This window comes from Salvelinus namaycush, chromosome 18 (assembly GCF_016432855.1).
Source record: "Salvelinus namaycush isolate Seneca chromosome 18, SaNama_1.0, whole genome shotgun sequence".
NCBI classification, from domain to species: Eukaryota; Metazoa; Chordata; class Actinopteri; order Salmoniformes; family Salmonidae; genus Salvelinus; species Salvelinus namaycush.
Window position 1 is genome coordinate 37,104,187 of NC_052324.1, and position 15,705 is coordinate 37,119,891.

The 15,705-nt window shown below is 43.7% G+C and overlaps 1 protein-coding gene across 1 annotated transcript in view; it reads right to left on the minus strand.

The window, feature by feature from the left end:
• LOC120063412 (E3 ubiquitin-protein ligase znrf3-like) overlaps positions 1-15,705 on the minus strand; it is a 183,941-nt gene that overhangs the window by 6,599 nt on the left and 161,637 nt on the right. Inside the window, exon 5 of the mRNA XM_039013778.1 lies at positions 1,598-1,708. Coding sequence (XP_038869706.1) covers positions 1,598-1,708 — 111 coding nt within the window. The remainder of the gene's footprint in view (positions 1-1,597; positions 1,709-15,705) is intronic.

Here is a 15,705-nt window from a genome sequence, read left to right on the forward strand (position 1 = left end):
GGTAAAGCCCTGCCTTATCTCAGCTCACTGGTCACGATAACAACACCCACCCGTAGCACACGTTCCAGCAGGTATATCTCACTGATCATCCCCAAAGCCAACACCTTATTTGGCCGCCTTTCCTTCCAGTTCTCTGCTGCCAGTGACTGGAACGAATTGCAAAAATCGCTGAAGCTGGAGACTTATATTTCCCTCACCAACTTTAAACACCAGCTATCTGAGCAGCTAACCGATCGCTGCAGCTGTACATAGTCCATCTGTAAGTAGCCCACCCAATCTACCTACCTCATCCCCATACTGTTTTTATTTACTTTTCTGCTCTTTTGCACACCTGTATCTCTACTTGCACATCATCATCTGCTCATTGATCACTCCAGTGTTAATCTGCTAAATTGTAATTCTTCGCTACTATGTCCTATTTATTGCCTACCTCCTCATGCCTTTTGCACACAGTATATAGACTTTCTTTTTTTCCACTGTGTCATTGACTTGTTTATTGTGTTATTGGCTTGTTTATTGTTTATTCCATGTTATTCCATGTGTAACTTTGTGTTGTTGTCTGTGTCACACTGCTTTGCTTTATCTTGGCCAGGACGCAGTTGTAAATGAGAACTTGTTCTCAACTAGCCTACCTGGTTAAATAAAGGTGAAATAAATAAAATTCAATAAATAGTCAGTTTTCTTATGGCGGTTTTGGAGCAGTGGCTTCTTCCTTGCTGAGCGGCCTTTCAGGTTATGTTGATATAGGACTCGTTTTACTGTGGATATAGATACATTTGTACCTGTTTCCTCCAGCATCTTCACAAGGTCCTTTGCTGTTGTTCTGGGATTGATTTGCACTTTTCGCACCAAAGTACGTTCATCTCTAGGAGACAGAACGCGTCTCCTTCCTGAGCGGTATGATGGCTGCGTGGTCCCATGGTGTTTATACTTGCGTACTATTGTTTGTACAGATGAATGTGGTACCTTCAGGCGTTTGGAAATTGCTCCCAAGGATGAACCAGACTTGTGGAGGTTTACAGTTTTTTTTCTGAGGTCTTGGCTGATTTCTTTTGATTTTCCCATGATGTCAAGCAAAGAGGCACTGAGTTTGAAGGTAAGCCTTGAAATACATCCACAGGTACACCTCCAATTGACTCAAATTATGCCAATTAGCCTAACAGAAGCTTCTAAAGCCATGAAATCATTTTCTGGAATTTTAGTCCACTTAGTGTACGTAAACGTCTGACCCACTGGAATTGTGATACAGTGAGTTATAAGTGAAATAATCTGTCTGTAAACAATTGTTGGAAAAATGACTTGTGTCATGCACAAAGTAGATGTCCTAACCAACTTGCCGAAACTATAGTTTGTTAACAAGAAATTTGTGGAGTGGTTGAAAAACGAGTTTTAATGACTCCAACCTAAGTGTATGTGAACTTCCGACTTCAACTGTATGTGTATGTGTGTGTATGTGTGAGTGTGTCTGTTTGCATGTGTATGTGTGTGTGTCTGCGTCTGTATTTGTGTGTGTGTGTGTGTGTGTGTGTGTGTGTGTGTGTCTGTGTGTATGCGTGTGTCTGTGTGTGTGTGTGTGTATGTGTGTCTGTGTCCTCACCTGGCTTCTTCTCTGTTTTAGTTTGATCTTGATGAGCAGCACGAGGCAGACCAGAGACACCACTACGAAGAAGGCCAGGAAGATCCCCATGTCAAAGTACTCTGTAGGCTGCTGTAGGGAGAGACACACAGGGGAGAGACTCCATTCAATTAGATATATACAGCCAAAGGAAGAAACCGCACGCACGCACGCACGCACGCACGCACGCACGCACGCACGCACGCACGCACGCACGCACGCACGCACGCACGCACGCACGCACACACACACACACACACACACACACACACACACACACACACACACACACACACACACACACACACACACACACACACACACACACACACACACACACACACACGACTTCTTCTACTTGACTCCTATGCATGTTCCTACACAATGTCTCTTTATTATTGCCACCAGCTCCAGGCACATAAATAACTTCAGTTCCTTCAAGTGCCTCCTTGTATTATATTTGTGCCAAAAATGTATCCAATTTGTTTGCGTTTTTTTACAATCACTTTGGCACTAATTTCAGAACCATTTGGTCATTTTTCAAAACTCTAAACTCAAAACGGTCATCACTTGTAACACAGGCAGTCCAATGTTCAAAACATTGCATTGTGCATTCATATCTTTAAAGAAACCTTGCACTTGCAGAATCATTGTTTCAAATAACTCATTTATCATGAAATACCATAGGAACATTCATTTAGATCACCCACACACAAGATACCAATAGTTTCACTGTGTAGTTGTTCATACAATCATTAAATATTGTAGTACAAAATATGTGATACATGTTTCATTATGGTACTACACATAAATACATCACTGTACAATGACTAGTAGAGAGAATACTACAGACACAGTGGAATCATTGAACAAAATATGACATTTATTGATAAAATACAATAAATCACAACATAGGTTTCTTTGAATCAAAGCAAAATAATTAGCTACAAAAACGAAAAAACAACAACAGTAAAACGTCAACTGCAGTGTTCCTCAACTGGCTTACTGAAAAAAGCAATACAAAGGATTGATTACTGTACTCCTATATTTCCATCAACCCTCTCTTGTGGATTTGGCCACAGGTTCTCATCCACATCACAATGGATGTTTTCATTGGCAAAACATCTTGGGAAGAATCTTCGGGCGAATCCAGGCCTGACACTGGTCTGCCGTGATGTCATCGCATGCGTCATCCATGGCCTGGAGAAGGGTGGCTTGTTCGTGAGGACGCCTATTATATACCTTCCACCTCCATGTGGAGAAAATTTCCTCAATCGGGTTAAGGACAGGAGAGTATGGGGGTAAGTACAGGGTGGTAAATTGTGGATGCGCCTGAAACCATGTTTGCACCATTTGGAACCTGACATTATCCCACACAATGACATAGGTCACGCCATCAGCTCTACAGACCTGATTTAATTCATCAAGGAAGGTTACAAGGAGAGCTGCATTATATGATCCAATACAAGGTCTGCGTCCCACCACACCGTCTTCCGATATAGCCGCACACATGGTGATGTTTGCCCCACGTTGTCCTGGTACTTGGATGGTTGCCCGCTGGCAAATTCAATTCCGACCACCACTCCCCCTTGTCTTGGCCAGGTTGAAGCCTGCCTCATCCAAAAAGAGGAATTTGTGATGGTTTTCGTCAGCATCCAGCTCCATCACCCTCTAAAAATACATTTTGGAAAGAGAATTACTGATTACAATGATGTAGAATTTTTCACAACAGGCATCTTGAATCTGAACATACCTGAACATACTCAGGCCTCAGTTGCTTCACTCTGTCTGCATTTCTTTCAAAAGGCACACGGTATAAATGTTTTAGAGACACCTGGTGCCTTTTCAGCATGCATGCAAAAGTCGGCAAACTTATGGCTTCCACATTGTTGAACATGTCGTCATTGTCCAAGATGTGCTGCCGAATTGTGCTGCGAATGTAATTTCCGGCCCGAACCAAATTGACCACAGCCCGCTCTTATTGGTCAGTCATAATTTTGCCTCTGACTCCCCTATTTGGCCTAGTCTCAATTCTGCAGGGAAAATTACAGTAAGAACACATTTAGTCACATCACCTACTCTGTGGTACACATTGGCATGCAGTATACAGTCATTTGACAATTGAGAGTAGCCTAATGTTTAGTGCATGCTGAAGACTTACCGGTTCTCATTTCGGAAAGTTCTGATGATTGAGGCCACGGTTGATCTTCTGAGGTTTGGTTGAATCATTGTAGCTGCCTCAGTCATTGTCATGATTTACGACATGGTCTACGACTATTGCTTTGATTTCATTGGACACTCTTTGCTGTTGCTGCCGCTGTCTTGGTCCGTGGCCTTGTCCTCTACCACGTTCCCCCACACCTCTCAAACCAGGCCCACAACCACCTCTCAGAACGGGTGCTTGTCCCCTGCCTTTCCTTTCACCACCACGTCTTCCTCGTCTTCCTCCTCCCACTGCTTGACCTCTATTGTGACCTGGATCACCTGCCGGCTCCATGTTATCGCTATGCTGTTGTAGGTGGATACCACTCATTTCACTAAATACTCGTACTACAATGTGAAATCAATCATCAGTAACGAGTTGGCAGTACTGAAAAAGCAATTACAAGGGCCTGCATACATACATTCACCGGCCACTTTATTAGGTACACCTGCGTGTTAACGCAAATTGCCTGCCCCTTCGAACAGAGAATCATGTGGCTGCCTGCAACTCAATATATAGAGTATAGAGCTCAAGTTGTTGTTCGACCAAACATAAGAACGAGCAAGATGCGTAATCTAAGCAACTTTGACTGTGGTATGAATGTTGGTGCCACACATGGTGATTCCAGCATCTCAGAAACAGCTGCCCTCCTGGGATTTTTACGCACTACAGTCTCTAGAGTTTACAGAGAATGGTGCGATAAACAAAACACATTCAGTGAGCGGCAGTTCTGTGGGCAAAACCACCTTGTTAATGAGAGAGGTCAGAGGAGAATGTCCAGACTCATTCAAGCTAACAGAAAGGCCACAAACGCTCAAATAACAGCTGTTTAAAACAGTGGTGTGCAGAAGGGCATCTCTTAACGTACAACACCGTGAATAATTCAGGCTGTTGTGGAGGCAAAAGGGGGTCCTATCCAGTACTAGATAGGTGTACCTAATAAAGTGGCCGGTGAGTATACAGTAATGTCAAATGTGAAAACATGGTCTGGAAAAGTGGTACATGGGACCATAGAAACAGTGTCTGATAAAGAATGATGATGAAATATTACATCCATAGATAATGTAGTCCAATTGGTTCATGTTCCACGGAAGTACTAGTGACTCGCTCAATACGGAAGTGGTCAGATGACGCGGATGCTACACTACAGGACTGTTTTGCTAGCACAGACTGGAATATGTTCCGGGATTCATCCAATGGCATCAGCTTCATCAATAAGTGCATTGATGACGTCGTTCCCACAGTGACTGTACGTACATATCCCATTCAGAAGCCATGGATTACAGGCAACATCCGCATCGAGCTAAAGGCTAGAGCTGCCGCTTTCAAGGAGCAGGAGACTAATCCGGACGCTTATAAGAAATCCCGCTCTTCCCTCAGACGAACCATCAAACAAGCAAAGCGTCAATACAGGATTAAGATTGAATCCTACTACACCGGCTCAGACGCTCGTCGGATATGGCAGGGCTTGAAAACTATTACGGACTACAAAGGGAAACCCAGACGCGAGCCTACCAGACGAGCTAAATGTCTTTTATGCTCGCTTCGAAGCAAGCAACACCGAAGCATGCACGAAAGCACCAGCTGTTCTGGATGACTGTGTGATAATGCTCTCGGTAGCCGATGTGGACAAAACCTTCAAACAGGTCAACATTCACAAAGCTGCGAGGCCAGACGGATTGCCAGGACGTGTACATGCGCGGACCAACTGTCAAGTGTCTTCACTGACATTTTCAACCTCTCCTTGACTGAGTCTGTAATACCATGAAGTGCTTTGAAAGGCTGATCATGGCTCACATCAACAGCATCCTCCCGGACACCCTAGACCCACTCTAATCCGCATACCACCCCAACAGATCCACAGATGACGCAATCTCAATCGCACTCCACACTGCCCTTTATCACCTGGACAAAAGGAACACCTATGTGAGAATGCTGTTCATTGACTACAGCTCAGCAATCAACACCATAGCACCCACAAAGCTCATCACTAAGCTAAGGACTCTGGGACTAAACACCCCCAGGTGGTAAGAGTAGGCAACAACACATCTGCCACGCTGATCCTTAACACTGGGGCCCCACAGGGGTGTGTACTTAGTCCCCTCCTGTATTCCCTGTTCACCCACGACTGCGTGGCCAAACATGACTCCAACACCATCATTAAGTTTGCTGACGATACAACAGTGGTAGGCCTGATCACCGACAACGATGAGACGGCCTATAGGAAGGAGGTCAGAGAACTGGGAGTGTGGTGCCAGAACAACAACCTCTCCCTCAATGTCAGCAAGACAAAGGAGCTGATCGTGGACTACAGGAAAAGGCGGGCCGAACAGGCCCCCATTAACATCAACAGGGCTGTAGTGGAGCGGGTCGAGAGTTTCAAGTTCCTTGGTGTCCACATCACCAACAAACTATTATGGTCCAAACATACCAAGACTGTCGTGAAGAGGGCACGACAAAACCTTTTCCCCCTCAGGAGACTGAAAAGATTTGACATGGGTCCTCAGATCCTCAAAAGGTTCTACAGCTGCACCATCGAGAGCATCCTGACTGGTTGCATCAGCGCCTGGTATGGCAACTGCTCGGCATCTGACCATAAGGCACTACAGAGGGTAGTGCGAACGGCCCAGTACATCACTGGGGCCAAGCTTCCTGCCATCCAGGACCTATTTAATAGGCGGTGTCAGAGGAAAGCCCATAAAATTGTCAGAGACTCCAGTCACCCAAGTTATAGACTGTTTTCTCTGCTACCACACGGCAAGCGGCACCGGAGCGCCAACTCTAGAGCCAAAAGGCTCCTCAACAGCTTCTACCCCCAAGCCATTAAACTGCTGAACAAGTCATACAAATCACCACCAGACAGTTTACATTGACCCCCCCTTCTTGTACACTGCTGCAGCTCGCTGTTTGTTTGTTACCTATGCATAGTCACTTCACCCCCACCTACATGTACAGACTACCTCAACTAGCCTGTACCCCTGCACACTGACTCAGTACCGGTGCCCCCTGTATATAGCCTCGTTATTGTTATTCTTATTGTGTTACTTTTTATTATTACTTTTTATTTTAGCCTACTTGGTACATATTTTCTTCTTCTTGAACTGCACTGTTGGTTAAGGGCTTGTAAAGTAAGAATTTCACTTGTTGTATTCAGCGCATGTGGCAAATAAAGTTTGATTTGATTTTGATTGGTGTCAATGGATCTCGTTATCCTGAAACTTTCATGATCTAAACATGGAATATTGTTTGTCAGTTTCCATAAAACTATTCATTAAGAGTAATGCAACAGTTACTTATCATTTTGAGCAGTTGTATCAATTGATAGTTAGATCATTGTAATGAAATTAATAGACAGTCATCTCAGATGTAATGTGTGAATTGCATTTTGAAATGGTAATACTTTGATGTGAAGTTGTGTCATTTTGAACAGGTGATTTTAGTTCAATGAACAAATGATCTTAGCTTTATGTGTATTGTATCCAAGCAATTGGAAAAAGTGTTAAGAGTTTTGAAAAATGTGCATTTTGATCATCGGTTATGAGTTTTGTGTCTAGAGTTTTGAAAAATGACATCAAGGTTCTGAAATTAGTGCCAAAGTGATTGTAAAAAACTGTAATGACCTGCCTGTTGTTGCTCCATTGTCAAGAGGTTAACTTCTTATGGCTGGGGGCAGTATTGAGTAGCTTGGATGAATAAGGTGCCCAGAGGTGCCCAGAGTAAACTGCCTGCTCCTCAGTCCCAGTTGCTAATATATGCATATTATTAGTATATTTGGATAGAAAACACTCTGAAGTTTCTAAAACTGTTTGAATGATGTCTGTGAGCATAACAAACCTCATATGGCAGGCAAAAATCTGAGACAAAATCCAACCAGGAAGTGGGAAATCTGAGGTGGTTGATTTTCAACTCAGCCCCTATTGAAGATACAGTAGGATATTGGTCATGTTGCACTTCCTAAGGCTTCCACTAGATGTCAACCGTCTTTAGAAACTTGTTTAAGGCTTCTACTCTAAAGGGGGGCTGAATGAGAGGGGATTGAGTCAGAGGTCTGGCAGAGTGCCAGGGGCTGGTCACGCGCATTCACATGAGAGGTAGCTCCCGCTCCATTTGCTTTTTCTGAAGACAAAGGAATTCTCCGGTTGGAACATTATTGAAGATTTATGGTAAAAACATCCTAAAGATTGATTCTATACATCGTTTGACATGTTTCTACGGACTATAACGGAACGTTTCGACATTTCGTCTGCAACTAGTGAACGCGCTTCGTGAGTTTTGATTTGTTTACCAAACGCGCTAACAAAAGTAGCTATTTGGACATAAATGATGGACATTATCGAACAAATCAAACATTTATTGTGGAACTGGGATTTCTGGGAGTGCATTCTGATGAAGATCATCAAAGGTAAGTGAATATTTATAATGTTATTTCTGACTTCTGTTGACTGCACAATATGGCAGATATCTTTTTGTCTTGATTGGGCTCTGAGCGCCGACCTCAGATTATTGCATGGTTTGCTTTTTCCGTAAAGCTTTTTTGAAATCTGACACAGCGGTTGCATTAAGGAGAAGTGTATGCATAACACTTGTATTTTCATCAACATTTATAATGAGTATTTCTGGAAATTGATGTGGCTCTCTGCAAAATCACCGGATGTTTTTGGAACTACTGAACATAACGCGCCAATGTATACTGAGATTTTTTTATATAAATATGAACTTTACCGAACAAAACATACATGTATTGTGTAACATGAAGTCCTATGAGTGTCATCTGATGAAGATCATCAAAGGTTAGTGATTAATTTGATCTCTATTTCTGCTTTTTGTGACTCTTTGGGACTGGAAAAATGGCTGTGTTTTTCTGTGATTTGGCGGTGACCTAACATAATCGTTTGTGGTGCTTTCGCTGTAAAGCCTTTTTGAAATCGGACACTGTGGTGGAATTAACAAGATTACCTTTAAAATGGTATAAGATACTTGTATGTTTGAGGAATTTTAATTATGAGATTTCTGTTGTTTGAATTTGGCGCCCTGCACTTTCACTGGCTGTTGTCATATCGATCCCGTTAGCCATAAGAAGTTTTAACCTGTTCACTGTTATTTTATTACATCTCTTGAGATGCACCAGCTCGTTTTCAAGGGTGTCCAAACAAACAAAATAAACAAAGAAACAATAATAATAATAATATAGTAACTACTGTCTAATAATAATGACAACAATGAAAATAAAAAACGTACTTTAACAGCATAAGAATGTTTTGTACAACTACTAATATGCCTATAACTGATAAAAGCTAATGTCTTCACTATTATTCTACAATATTGAAAATAGTAAAAATAAAGAAAAACCCTTGAATGAGTATGTGTGTACAAACTTTTGACTGGTATACTGAGTGTACGAACATTAAGAACACCTGCTCTTTCCATGACATAGACTGACCAGGTGAATCCAGGGGAAAGCTATGATCCCTTATTGATGTCACTTATTAAATCCACTTCAATCAGTGTAGATGAAGGGGAGGAGACAGGTGTCACGTTCCTGACCTTATTTCCTTTGTTTTGTCTTTATTTAGTTGGTCAGGACGTGAGCTGGGTGGGTATAGTCTATGTTCTATGTTTCTAGGTTAGGTTTGTCTGATTGGCCTGATATGGTTCTCAATCAGAGGCAGGTGTTTTACGTTGTCTCTGATTGAGAACCATATTTAGGTTGCCTGTTTTCACTATTTGTTTGTGGGTGATTGTTCCTGTTCGTGCGTTCATGTGTTCTATGTTCACTAGTTCAGGACTGTAGCTTCGTTGGTTTTCGTCTGTTTATTGTTTTTGTTCGTATTGAAAAAGTATTCCAATAAATATGGAAACGTACCACGCTGCGCTTTGGTCCTCCTCTCTTTCCACCGACGAAAGTCATTACAACAGGTTAAAGAAGGATTTTTAAACCTTGAGACAATTGAGACATGGATTGTGTATGTGTGCCATTCAGAGGGTGAATGGGCAAGACAAACGATTTAAGTGCCTTTGAACAGGATATCGTAGTAGGTGCCAGGCACACCGGTTTGAGTGTGTCAAGAACTGCAACGCTGCAGGATTTTTGACACTCAACAGTTTCCCATGTATATCAAGAATGGTCCACCACCCAAAGCTCCTGCTTTCCTGACTCTGAGCCCGCCTGCCTGACCACTCTGCCTGCCCCTGACCTCGAGCCTGCCTATCGTCTGGTACCATTTGGACTCTGACCAGGTTACTGAACCCCTGCCTGTCCTGACCTCGAGCCTGCCTATCGCCTGGTACTGTTTGTACTCTGACCTGGTTTATGAACTCTTGCCTGTACCCGACCTGCCTTTTTCCTCCCCCTTTTGTTATAATAAATATCGGAGCTCAACCATCTGCCTCCTGTGTCTGCATTTGGGTCTCGCCTTGTTTCCTTATATGGGGTTGCAACTCAATATTTGGAAGGTGTTCCTATTATTTGGTATACTCATTTTATACATACGTACTTACAAATACCTTCACATTGTGATGTTTGATTAGTTAAAAACACAAAAAGTTTCACTCAGTTTCACTCAATAGTACCCGCAAAACACCAGTCTCAACGTCAACAGTGAAGAGGCGACTCTGGGATGCTGGCCTTCTAGGCAGAGTTGCAAAGATAAAGCCATATCTCAGACTGGCCAATAAAATGAAAAGATTAAGATGGGCAAAATAACACAGACACTGGACAGAGGAACTCTGCCTAGAAGGCCAGCATCCTGGAGTCGCCTCTTCGCTGTTGACTTTGAGACTGGTGTTTTGCGGGTACTATTTAACGAAGCTGCCAGTTGAGGACTTGTGAGCCGTCTGTTTCTCAAACTAGACACTCTAATGTACTTGTCTTCTTGCTCAGTTGTGCACCGGGGCCTCCCACTCCTCTTTCTATTCTGGTTAGAGACAGTATGCGCTGTTCTGTGAAGGGAGTAGTACACAGCGCTGTACGAGATCTTCAGTTTCTTGGCAATTTATTGCATGGAATAGCCGTCATTTCTCAGAACAAGAATAGACTGACAAGTTTCAGAAGAAAGTACTTTGTTTCTAGACATTTTGAGCCTGTAATCGAACCCACAAATGCTGACGCTCCAGCTACTCAACTAGTCTAAAGGACAGTTTTATTGCCTCTTTAAATCAGCACAACAGTTTTGAGCTGTGCTAACATAATTGCAAAAGGGTTTTCTAATGATCAATTAGCCTTTTAAAATGATGAACTTCGATTAGCTAACACAACGTGCCATTGGAACACAGGAGTGATGGTTGCTGATAATGGGCCTCTGTACACCTATGTAGATATTCCATTAAAAATCATCTACAATAGTCATTTACAACATTAACAATGTCTACCATGTATTTCTAATGAATTTGATGTTATTTTAATGGACAAAAAATGTGCTTTTCTTTAAAAAACAAGGACATTTCTAAGTGAACGGTAGTGTATGTGCTTTACATGTGCACCTCACTCAGGTTTCAACTCAGGTTGCATGGCCTTAACTTATGTATGGAATACTAAGTGATAAGAGCGTGTGTAACAGTATATAACGTATGCTAATGTACTGGTGTGAAGGCATTTGGGCAGTGGTGTAAAGTACTTCAGTAAAAATACTTTAAAGTAATACTTAAGTATTTTGGGGGATATCTGTACATTACTTTACTATTTATATATTTGGCTACTTTTACTAAACTACATTCCGAAATAAAATAATGTACTTTTTACTCTATACATTTTCCCTGACACCCAAAAGTACTCATTACATTTTGACAGGAAAAGTGTCCTATTCACACACTTATCAAGAGAACACCCCTGGTCATCACTACTGCCTCTGATCTGGCAGACTCACTAAACACAAATGCTTTGTTTGTGAATTATGTCTGAGTGTTGGAGTGTGCCCCTGGCTGTCCATCAATAAAATAATGTTTTAAAAATTGGTCCGTCTGGTTTAATATAATGAATTTGAAATTACTTATACTTTTACTTGTGATACTTAAGTACATTTTAGCAATTCCATTTACTTTTGATACTTAAAACTTCTTGTCAATAGGGGGGCGCCATTTCGACTTTGTAAAAATTCGTTCCCAAATTAAACTGCCTCGTACTCAATTCTTGCTCGTACAATATGCATATTATTATTACTATTGGATAGAAAACACTCTAGTTTCTAAAACCGTTTGAATTATTTCTCTGAGTGAAACAGAACTCATTCTGCAGCACACTTCCTGTCAAGGAGTGAGATTTCTGAAATCGAGGTCTCTGTTCTAGGGTCAGTTTATAAATTCCCATGTAAGCTATGGGGCTACATGCACTGCATACGCCTTCCTCTAGATGTCAGTAAGTGGTGAGAATTTGAATGGAGTGGATTGCACCATCTGGGGCACTATAAAAGCTCTTGGAACGGAAGGTCCGTTCTTTTCAACGGGGCGCCTGACGCAGGAGGGACATCACAATGGCGTCCTGAAAAGCTTTCGTTTTAGCAGTTCTATATCTCCGGCTCTGATTTAATTTGATTTTTGTCTTAAAAACTTCATAAGGTAGTTAATTTAAACCGACTTATAGCAGTTTATATCAGTTTATTGCGATTTTCTGGAATTTCTTTGTCACGCGCTATCGCTAGTTGGACACCTCTCCGGCACATGGCTAGCGTTAGCTGCTATTTCTACAGGAGAAGAGGACATCTTTCAACCAAAAGACGATTGTTCTGGAGAAAGGACACCTTGCCCAAGATTCTGATGGAAGCTCAGCAAATAGTAAGAAGTCTTTATGCTGTTAATTCGTATTTATGTTGACAAATGTTAAACAATAATTCCGCCATGAATTTCGGTGCGGTCCCGCTTTAGCGCACGCTGTATGCATAGTAACGTTAATTTTAAAAATCTAACACAGCGGTTGCATTAAGAACTAATGTATCTTTCATTTGCTGTCCAACCTGTATTTTTTAGTCAAGTTTATGAATAGTTATCGATTAGATTAGGTGCCTCTCCAAGATGGCGCCGGACAGATTGCTTGAAGTTTGGCCACTACTCACATTGTATAACCACGATTTGTGCCGCTACATATGCACATTTTCGAACAAACCCTATATGCATTGTGTAATATGATGTTACAGGACTGTCATCTGAAGAAGTTTATGAAGGTTAGTCAAAATTTTTATATCTTTTGCTTGCTTGTTACGATCGCTAACCTTTGCTGCTGGTAAATGGCTTGTGTTTCTGGCTATTGTGGTAAGCTAATATAATGCTATATTGTGTTTTCGCTGTAAAACACTTAAAAAATCTGAAATATTGGCTGGATTCACAAGATGTTTGTCTTTCATTTGCTGTACGCTGTGTATTTTTCAGAAATGTTTTATGATGAGTATTTAGGTAATTCACGTTGCTCTCTGTAGTTATTCTAGTCGCTTTGGTGAGAGTTGTGATGGTGGCTGCAATGGTAAACTATGATTTATACCTGAAATATGCACATTTTTCTAACAAAACATATGCTATACAATAAATATGTTATCAGACTGTCATCTGATGAAGTTGTTTATTGGTTAGTGGCTATTTATATCTTTATTTGGTCGAATTTGTGATAGCTACCTATGCAGGAAAAAAATGGTGGAGTAAAAAAAGTGGTGTCTTTTGCTAACGTGGTTAGCTAATAGATTTACATATTGTGTCTTCCCTGTAAAACATTTTAAAAATCAGAAATGATGGCTGGATTCACAAGGTGTGTATCTTTCATCTGGTGTCTTGGACTTGTGATTTAATGATATTTAGATGCTAGTATTTACTTTTGACGCTATGCTAGGCTATGCTAGTCAGCTTTTTTACTGATGGGGGTGCTCCCGGATCCGGGATTGGGAGGAATTAGAGGTTAAGTATTTTTAAAACCAAATACTTTTAGACTTTTACTTAAGTAATGTTTTACTGGATGTTTTACTTTTTTACTTGAATCATTTTCTATTAAGGTATCTTTACATTTAGTCAAGTATGACAATTTAGTATTTTTTCCACCACTGGATGTAGCTGGGGGTTACAGCATTTCTTTCACATGAACCATCAATTTAGACTAGTGTGTCTGGATAAGCGTCATCTAATATTTATTAAATATTGTTATCTGGACAATAGTAACCTGGAATCTTTCATTATTGTAGGCTACTACTTTTACCACTTTTAGTCTTAATCTTTACTACACAACTCACTGTTTAGCACATGACCTCACATGTGAATCCTTAAAGAGATGGGTGGGGCTGGCTTAAGTGTCACGCCCTGACCTTAGAGAGCCTTTTTATTTCTCTATTTGGTTAGGTCAGGGTGTGATTTGGGTGGGCATTCTAGTTTTTCTATTTCTTTGTTGGCCAGGTATGGTTCCCAATCAGAGGCAGCTGTCTATCGTTGTCTCTGATTGGGGATCATACTTAGGCAGCCTTTTTTCCACCTTTAGTTTGTGGGATCTTGTTTTTTGGTTAGTTGCCTGTGTGCACGCCATTAGTTTCACGTTTCGTTTGTGCTTGATTGTTTTGTTTGGTGAATTTCGAAAGATGTGGAACTCTACGCATGCTGCACCTTGGTCCATTTATTTCAACGAACGTGACACACTGGCCTGGCTATGGGGAGCATTCAGCCAGGTAGGGTTGGGCAGGCTCGGTGCTCGAGACCTGTAGTGCGCCTCCACGGTCCGGTTTATCCGGTGCCTTCTCCACGCACCAGTCCGCCTTTGACAGCCCCTCGCACCAGCCCAGTACCACTAGTGCCTACACCACGCACCAGGCTTCCTGTGCGTCTCCAGAGCCCTGTACGCCTTGTTTCTCCTCCCCGCACTCGCCCGGAGGTGCGTGTCCCCAGCCCAGTACCACCAGTGCCGGCACCACGCACCAGGCTTATAGTGCGACTCGGCAGTCCAGTATGCCCTGTTCCTTCTCCCCGCACTCGCCTTGAGGTGCGTGTCCCCAGCCCGGTACCACCAGTTCCGGCACCACGCACTAGGCCTACAGTGCGCCTCGGCATGCCTGAGCTGCCCGTCTGTCCAGCGCCGCCTGAGCTGCCCGTCTGTCCAGCGCCGCCTGAGCTGCCCGTCTGTCCAGCGCCGCCTGAGCTGCCCGTCTGTCCAGCGCCGCCTGAGCTGCCCATCTGTCCAGCGCCGCCTGAGCTGCCCATCTGTCCAGCGCCGCCTGAGCTGCCCGTCTGTCCAGCGCCGCCTGAGCTGCCCATCTGTCCTGAGCCGTTAGAGCCATCCGTCAGTCAAGAGCCGCCAGAGCCGCCCGCCAGTCAGGAGCCGCCAGAGCCGCCCGCCAGTCAGGAGCCGCCAGAGCCGCCCGCCAGTCAGGAGCCGCCAGAGCCGCCCGCCAGTCAGGAGCCGCCAGAGCCGCCCGCCAGTCAGGAGCCGCCAGAGCCGCCCGCCAGTCAGGAGCCGCCAGAGCCGCCCGCCAGTCAGGAGCCGCCAGAGCCGCCCGCCAGTCAGGAGCTGACAGAGCCGCTTTTCAGTCCGGAGCTGCCCGTCAGTCCGGAGCTGCCCCTCAGTCCGGAGCTGCCCCTCAGTCCTGAGCTGCCCCTCAGTCCTGAGCTGCCCCTCAGTCCGGAGGTGCCCCTCAGTCCGGAGCTGCCCCTCAGTCCGGAGCTGCCCCTCAGTCCGGAGCTGCCCCTCAGTCCGGAGCTGCCCCTCAGTCCAGTGGCGCCCTCTAGGATGGTCTTCAGTCCAGGACCCGCTGTAAGGGTCCCCGCTCCAGAGGCGCCACCAAAGCAGGTTATGACTTTGGTGGAGTGGGGTCCATGTCCCGCGCCGGAGCCGCCACCGCGGACAGATGCCCACCCAGACCCTCCCCTATAGGTTTAGGTTTGCGGCCGGAGTCCGCACCTTGAGGGGGAGGGGGGGGGGGGGGGGGGGGGG